Raw genomic sequence first — 8,989 nt, forward strand, 5'->3', positions numbered from 1 at the left:
GTATTTGTCATTGATTAACATGATTATATACTATGATTAGTATATGTCATAAAGGAATGTAATGAAAGTGAAATTAGTTAAACCAGATGTATTTACATTTAATAAACGTTGATTCAGTTAATCTGATTGATGTAATTAATGACTACCACCACTCAATCTTGAACACTGTGTTTCCAAAGACATATAAGTTACATTTTGTGTGACTCATCCCTGTAAACTACAGGAATCCACAAAGTCTGCACTGTCAATCTGTTGTTATGCACAGTAGGAGATGGTTAAGAAAAATATTGTACTTACTTTAGGTGAAGTAGGTGATGCAGCATGCAGCCTTAATCACAAACACATCGTTTCAGTGAACCGGCAACAGTGGTGCTGCAACAGCCTCTCTCTCTCTCTCTCTCTCTCTCTCTCTCTCTCTCTCTCTCTGTCTCTCTCTCCTTTAAGCACAGTGCTTAGCGAAACTGCAACACACCTAAACCTAAAATGTGTCCTACATCTAATAGTAAATAATAGTTGTATTTGATTGATTATTATTATAATTATAATAATTATAATTTAAATTAAAATTATAATAATCATAATTATTATGATTACTACGATGATGATGATGATGATGATGATGATTATTATTATTATTATTATTATTATTATTATTATTATTATTATTATTATTATTATATATGTTTCAGTTATATTCTACAGACTTCCTGCCGGGCCAAGTGGAAACGTCATTTGTAACAAATCCAGCAGGTGGCGAAAGGTGTAACGTTGGAAGCCAATTTTTACAGAGAAGAAGAACACCGACCAATCACCAGTGATATTTGAACGAACAGCAACGAGTTTACCCGATTGTGAGTGAAGCCACATCCGGTGTATGCCTCCTTAGCATTCTATTAGCTCCCGAGCTAACAGCTTCTGGGTTTTATTTTATTTGTAGTGCGATCGCAAGTGTAAGATTTCAAACCATGGTAAGTATTTGGAAAATACTTCTTTTCTCTCGATTAAGCTAAGTAAGCTAATTCATTTTGGCCACCAATAGGTTACACGGCCTTAACTTCGCATCCAACGGGGGCTTGTTTTGATCCAACCCTAGTTTAACCGTTTATATTTAAGTCATCTTGAAGTAGAATTTAAAAATATAGATTTGACAGCTTTGTGTTTTTTTTAAATTTTTTTTACAGCAACGCATGTTAGCCCACAAATGTAATCTGTGAATTATAATCTAGCGGATGCTAATTGACTACTATTGAAGCTAGCTTTAGCGCGTTAAGTGACGTTAGGTTTGTGTGTAAACAAAGCAACTGTTAAAAGCACATGTTGTTTGCTATTTACCAGCTGTTAATACTTCCAAAAGTGTCTGTGTTTAGACACATCAAGTTGTCTTTCCAGACTGCACTAGCTAATGATATAGCAAACAGTAACCAACACTAACTTCAGTATGATGGAATATGCAAACTTAACAACCGTATGAAACCAACACGTTTCAAACGTTAGACAACACGTCTTTACAGTGTAATAAAGAGTAAACCACTGGCGTTAGCTAAAGGCAGTAAAGAATATGCACTGTGTTACCAGTGTAGGAACAATCTTCAGTCAATAATAAGATGTTAAATTTGTGCCTAGTTTGTTATCACACCAGACACAAACTGTCCTGCTTTAGCCATTCTGTCTGTTAACTAAACCTCCATCTGTTTTAATGTGGTTTTTCATGTGTCTTCTGCTTTCCAGGACAGTGACATGTCAGACAACGACCCAATGCCAGGGCCTGAGACCAGTAGTATGGATGGAGAGAATGCACCACTCTACTGTATCTGCCGGAAACCGGACATAAACTGCTTCATGATGTGCGTTCACAACACCTCTGCTCTAGTTTCTATCAGTCAATTATTGTATATAGATACAGTGATGCATAAACCTGATTTTTTTTTTTTTTTACTTCTCCCACTGACAGTGGTTGTGATAACTGCAATGAATGGTTCCACGGCCACTGCATTAACATCACGGAGAAGATGGCAAAGGCAATCCGGGAATGGTACTGCATAAAATGCAGAGGTGAGGAAAATGTCTTCTTTTATCACACACTTGAGAAGTGCTATATATCACAAACCATGTAAATGAATAATATATTTCTTTACTCTCCCTGTTTGCAGATAAAAACTCTTTGTTGGAAATAAAGTACAGAACGAAGAAAAGCAAGGAGAGGGATTCTGAGCCTGACAGATCTGAAAGGGTTTACAGCAGCCCGGGTACCCCTGACTATAGGAGTGAGAGGAGGCGTGGATCAAAAGTAAGATGTATAGATAACACGATCCAAGAACTGAATTGCGGTCTTTTACAGTTTTGAAATGTACTTTTGAGAATTTGCAGACTTGACTCAGTCCACGCACTTATACCATTTAAAAGGCAATATGTCATTAAACACACTGGATGGAACCTCTTCAATAGTTTGTTTCTGTTGGTCTTGAAGTTAACTAAATAGCTCACACTAGAAAATATTTTCTATTTTGTAGTTGGTTTAGTATATTTATACTCGTACACAATCATTTGTAATGTAGTCTGACTATTCACAGCACTACTCATTTTGCAGCATTGTGTGAATATGTAAATACATTCCCCTTAAAAGCAGTGTCTCTAAATGTTGATTCTTAATAATTTTTTTGTCAGGTGAAGCGTTCAGTCCGAATGTGTGGGGAATGTGAGCCCTGCAAACGGACTGAGGACTGTACCAAGTGTGACTTCTGCAAGGACATGAAAAAGTTTGGAGGCCCGAACAAAATCCGACAGAAGTGCAGGTTCAGGCAATGTGTGGTCCGAGCCAGGGTGAGGGACTTTATCTCTGTGTTGTTTTGCTTCAGTGAATGCAATATCTCAGGACGGAATTTCTTATAATATGGCACCAATATTCTCTTAGGCTCAATGGGGTTGAGATCTGGTGACTGCGCTGGCCACTCCATTACAGACAGCATACCAGCTGCCTGCTTCTTCCCTAAATAGTTCTTGCATAATTTGGAGGTGTGCTTTGGGTCATTGTCCTGTTGTAGGAGGAAATTGGCTCCAATCAAGCGCTGTCCACAGGGTATGGCATGGCGTTGCAAAATGGAGTGATAGCCTTCCTTATTTAAAATCCCTTTTACCTTGTACAAATCTCCCACTTTACCAGCACCAAAGCAGCCCCAGACCATCACATTACCTCCACCATGCTTGACAGATGGCGTCAGGCACTCTTCCAGCATCTTTTCACCTGTTCTGCGTCTCACACATGTTCTTCTGTGTGATCCAAACACCTCAAACTTTGATTCGTCTGTCCATAACACTTTTTTCCAATCTTCCTCTGTCCAATGTCTGTGTTCTTTTGCCCATATCAATCTTTTCTTTTTATTGGCCAGTCTCAGATATGGCTTTTTCTTTGCCACTCTGTCTAGAAGGCCAGCATCCCAGAGTCGCCTCTTCACTGTAGATGTTGACACTGGCGTTTTGCGGGTACCATTTAAAGGAGCTGCCAGTTGAGGACCTGTGAGGCATCTATTTCTCAAACTAGAGACTCTAATATACTTGTCTTCTTGCTGAGTTGTGCACCGGGGCCTCCCAATTTTCAGTTTCTTCGCAATTTCTCGCATGGAATAGCCCTCATTTCTAAGAACAAGAATAGACTGGCGAGTTTCACATGAAAGTTCTCTTTTTCTGGCCATTTTGAGAGTATAATCGAACCCACAAATGTGATGCTCCAGATACTCAACTAGCTCAAAGGAAGGCCAGTTTTATAGCTTCTCTCACCAGCAAAACAGTTTTCAGCTGTGCTAACATAATTGCACAAGGGTTTTCAAGGGTTTTCTAATCATCCATTAGTCTTCTAAGGCGATTAGCAAACACAATGTACCATTAGAACACTGGAGTGATAGTTGCTGGAAATGGGCCTCTATACACCTATGTAAATACTTCATTAAAAACCAGACGTTTCCACCTAGAATAGTCATTTACCACATTAACAATGTATAGAGTGTATTTCTGATTAATTTAATGTTATCTTCATTGAAAAAAACAGTGCTTTTCTTTGAAAAATAAGGAAATTTCTAAGTGACCCCAAACTTTTGAACGGTAGTGTGTATATATATATATATATATTTGTGTGTCTATAATGTCTATAAATCTGAAAGCAATCCTAGAATCCATTAGCGCTCCCTGATCTCTGATGTATTTATGCACTCCCTTGTGGCCGTGTCAGAAAATGTACAACCTGTTGCTTTTTGTTTTTGTACAGAAAATGCTGCGTGTGAAGGATGAGGAATTCTCTTTGCGGGAAAGGAGGGAAAATTCCCACCACAGAAGGAGACGGTACTCTGACGACTACGACAGTGAGATAGAGCTGTACCAGAAGTACAAGTCAGCGGGACTTGAAGACAACATGGTAGCTGACATGATATTGTTGCATATGTAAATCTGCATAAACCCTGAATCCAGAACTGTATGTTGAGTGGCTGCTCTCCTCTCACCCAGGCATGGGCCAGTGATGACGATGATGAGCCACCATTCAGTCCCGTCATGCGAAAGAAAGCAGTGAAGGTGAAACACGTCAAGAGACGAGAAAAGAAGTTAGACAAAAAAGTAAGACTTGAATTCTCTTGTACATTTACTTCTGTAAGGTTGTAAACAACATAAATAGTAACACATCTGGTCTGCTACTTATGTTTTCTTGAAACTATCCAGAAGGAGTCCCGTCGCCACAAACAGAAGCAGAAGCACAAAGACAGAACCAGGCACAGTGAGAAGGGGGAGTTACGGGATAGCGGAGGGCAACGTCAGTGTCTGGGACCATCCTGTGTGGAGGCATCAAGACCCAGCTCCAAATACTGCTCTGAAGAGTGTGGCATGAAATTAGCTGCCAAGTAAGAACTCTCACTTTTCACTTGTTTTTTCATTTGTGTTTCCATTAGCCTATACCTGAAATACAGTGTATAGTATACACTGTATTTCAGGTACAGCTTAGAACCAATAAAGCCAATATCTTTTTTGAATTAAAATAAAGGTAGTTCACTGGAGTTTTTCCAAAATTGACCCAATAATTGGAACCTGTTTCATACCTCTGCTTAGAATGAAGCAAAGGTCTAAATCCTTTTGTTGAACTATTATCAGTTGTTTGTTTTCAAATAACAGTACTACTGCTCCACCTAGTGTTAGAAGTTTTAAATGTGATACTGAGTTTTGCAGTTTTTTTTGTCTTAGTCAAATCAATCCTCATTTGAATAATCTGATATCAATTAATGAAATCCAGAGGCAGGTGCTTGTTTGCAAAGTTACAACTATGAAGTCATTGAGGAGCTGGACAGTACAAAGCCACATATAAGATGTGGACAAATATTTCAGTGAATCAGATTTGACTTGATTCAGGAAATCAGCATTGATATCCAGCCCTACTTTAATGCTGGTAAATGCTGCAGTAGTTGATTAACTGTATTTTCTTATAGGTCAGTATTACATTAGGTCTTGTTGGGAACTTACAAACCGGAATCAGAACTGTTAATTTTGTATTTTATACTTTGCACTGATGTTGATTAATCTGCTTTTTGATCGACAGCCGGATTTATGAGATCCTCCCCCAGCGCATCCAGCAGTGGCAGCAGAGTCCCTGTATTGCCGAGGAGCATGGGAAGAAGCAGCTTGAGCGCATCCGCCGGGAGCAGCAGAACGCTCGGCTGCGCCTCACCGACATGGAGCGACGCTTCCACGAACTGGAGGGTATCATTACCAAGGCCAAGCAGCAGGCGGTTCAGCAGGACGAGGAGGTGAGCTGGCAGCAGCCTGCACTTGCACCTTTTACTTGAACAGATTACTTTTTAGTTGGGGGGGGCCTATACTGATATTTGGGAGTAAAATACTTTTGCCCATAAGAAAATTTTAAATAAATGGCGGTGATTTCTAAGATGTCTTTTTCAAACCCTAATGACAAATACATTTAATTGAGGTTTGATATTTTACAGTTTAACCATGAACTCTATTATAAATAACAAAACAAAAAAACACAATTACAGCCAAATATATACAACTTGAATAAAGACGTAAAATGTAAACATAAATGCACATCTTTTCTGCATTGTTTACTCTGGAAACATTTCATATTGGGGAATATCAACGAACATAAACGCAGATGTTGATATGTCTGTGAAAGGCTTATATCGGCATATATTGGCCAACCAAAATATCTGTCCGGCTTTAATTCTTTCACTTGAGCAAAGGATTGGGAACAATAACCACACAAGGTGCTAACTTTATATAACATGTTATAGTTATGTGCAGATTTTGTTCACTATGTTTACAATTCTATTGACTGATTCTAATAATGATTTGATTGATACAGTGATACTGTGATATCTGTGATATAATTTATGGTGCTGTGAAAACCTCATAGCTGAAACTCTAGTCTGTTAAAACCGCTTCTTCCCTCCGGCTCTGGTCAAAGTGAGGACGAGCTTTGAAACTGCAATCTCAGATATTTCTGTTTGTTTGATGCTGCAGCAGAAGAGCATAGGTGACACTGTAATGAATTGTTCTCTCTCCTGTTGCAGGTGAATGAAGGCGATAACGAGGACACAGATCTGCAGATTTTCTGTGTGTCCTGTAGTCATCCCATCAACCCAAAGGTGGCGCTGAAACATATGGAGAGATGTTATGCAAAGGTAATTAATTCTCTAATTTGTGTTTCTGCCTCTAAGCAACTCATATATGCACAAACAAAAGAATATTGACTACTTATAACATTTCTTTCCTCATGAATATGTTGACAGTACGAGAGTCAGACCTCCTTTGGCTCCATGTACCCTACAAGAATAGAAGGGTAAGAAAAAGAAATATACTCAAGGCTTTACCAATTTTCCCTGATTAACTTGATTTACTAACTATTTCTTTTTCCACAGAGCAACCAGACTCTTCTGTGATGTGTACAATCCCCAGAGCAAAACGTATTGCAAGAGGCTTCAGGTTCTGTGTCCAGAACATTCCAGGGATCCCAAGGTCAGTGAAGTCAGTATAATTTCTACCACTCCCTAAACCTACCAACTAAAACGTGAAAATATTGAGAGTAAAAGCTTGTTGAACTTTCAGTTTCTTTGAGTAGAGTTTCCTATTTTACATTCGATGTTTCTCTCTTCTGCTGTGCCCAGATCCAAGTAGATGAGGTGTGTGGATGTCCTCTGGTGAAGAACGTGTTTGCGCTGACAGGAGAATATTGTAGAGTCCCCAAAAGGAAATGCAACAGACATTACAACTGGGAAAAGCTGAGGAGAGCTGAGGTGGACTTGGAGCGAGTCAGGGTGGTAAGTCCAACTTCATGAATGATGCCTTGATCTAAAGGGTCAGAACTTTGTTATTTATTGGAAATTCTGTAGATTTTCAATCATAAAGGCTTCTAGGCCTCGGCCCACAATGAGTGAAGTGATAAATAACTGACTTGCTGGTACTAACCATAGACTGTATATAAAGATGGAAGACTCATCTAATTTTCCTCATACTGTACTGAATTGAAGCCAAAATATCCTGCATATTATTACTGTCATCTTGCGCCTAAGTCTTCACTTGGAGCCAAGGTCTGCGCAGTAGTGATCGTGGTGCAGAGCCGCAGTATCGAGGTCCTGTTGATACATGGGTTCAACAATTGTTAGCCAGTCTCAGCTGTCAAACGTGACGTTTCACCAGATTTTATATCATCAAATATGTAATTGAAATCAAACCCTTTAGAAAAATGAACATAACATCAGTATGACAAGAACTTCTGTAAATGACAGAAAACATTTTTGAGAAAATATTACATTAAAGTGTATTTTGACTTTTTATTTTGGCACATGTCCTATCCAATAACATGGAGGAGGCAGGATCTATGACCTATACTGCAGCCAGCCACCAGAGGACGATTGAGATACTTTGGCTTCCCCTTTGGGAGCTGTCATGTCATCCATCTTTGTGGACAGTGTATTGGTGCTAACTAACTTAAAACATCCGTTACAACATCCTCAGCATTAACCTGTGCTTTTGTTCCCCACAGTGGTACAAGTTGGACGAGCTCTTTGAACAGGAGCGTAACGTCAGGACGGCTATGACCAACAGAGCTGGTCTCCTCGCTCTGATGCTGCATCAGACTATTCAGCACGACCCCGTGACAACTGATCTCCGTAGCAGCAAGGATAGGTAGTGGACCTAGTCCGCGTCTGTTGATCACTTTACATAATATGAGATTCGTGTGTAAAGGATTAATCTTATCGAACAATGACCATCGTTTTGATGACAACTGGTTTTCTAACTAGATAATTATTTTAAAATCTTTGTATATTAATTAATTTTAAGTGGTAAATGGATATATATTTTCCTGAATGGTACTGCTGATTGAAAACTGATGTTTTTGGTATGAACACCCTGAATAAACACAGTGAACTTGCTCCAAGTGATGTTTGTGTTAATGATATAAACATTATTTGTACCAACAATATGCACAAAATGTCATAATTTTAACCATTACTAATTTGCCTGAAACTAAACCAAGAATATGTGCTCTCTGTGAACTCACATTGACCCTGATAGATGACTCTTGTATGTGTCATTCAAACAGCCCTGAAGGCAGCACAGTTAAAGGACCAGGCTGTGGGATGTAGTTACATCTAGCGGTGAATTTGCTGATTGAAACCAACCGCATACTTGTTTCCCCCAAGCCTCCTAAGAGTGTAGTAGATCCTGGGGTGTCCTTCAGGTGAGGTAAAAATGTGAAAGGCCATCTTGTAAAAGGCCTGTGTTTGGTTTGTCCATTCCTGGCTACTGTAGAAACATGGTGGTACAACTCTGTGGAAAGGGACTTGATCCCCAAAATGGGTAGGAAGGGTTTATTCTTAGCTTATAAAATCATAATGATTCTTAGGTTCAGTTGATTGTAGGCTACACCAACTAAAATATAATTATGAATTTCATATTGCAGTTCTTCCGAAAGATGCCACAAAATCCTACACACTGG

At 39.2% G+C, this 8,989-nt stretch overlaps 1 protein-coding gene across 1 annotated transcript; it reads left to right on the forward strand.

Moving 5' to 3' along the window:
- Positions 1 to 817: 817 nt before the first annotated feature.
- Positions 818 to 8,429, forward strand: cxxc1b (CXXC finger protein 1b). Its single transcript, XM_034586236.1, has 14 exons — positions 818 to 968; positions 1,729 to 1,844; positions 1,952 to 2,052; positions 2,151 to 2,287; positions 2,665 to 2,820; positions 4,259 to 4,405; positions 4,495 to 4,602; positions 4,705 to 4,883; positions 5,573 to 5,780; positions 6,561 to 6,671; positions 6,780 to 6,829; positions 6,909 to 7,005; positions 7,155 to 7,307; positions 8,033 to 8,429. Exons 1-14 carry the CDS (start codon positions 966 to 968, stop codon positions 8,177 to 8,179), a joined length of 1,713 nt encoding a protein of 570 aa, XP_034442127.1. The 5' UTR covers positions 818 to 965; the 3' UTR covers positions 8,180 to 8,429.
- The last annotated feature ends 560 nt before the right edge of the window (positions 8,430 to 8,989 follow it).

Source organism: Hippoglossus hippoglossus, chromosome 5 (assembly GCF_009819705.1).
Source record: "Hippoglossus hippoglossus isolate fHipHip1 chromosome 5, fHipHip1.pri, whole genome shotgun sequence".
Taxonomy (NCBI): Eukaryota; Metazoa; Chordata; class Actinopteri; order Pleuronectiformes; family Pleuronectidae; genus Hippoglossus; species Hippoglossus hippoglossus.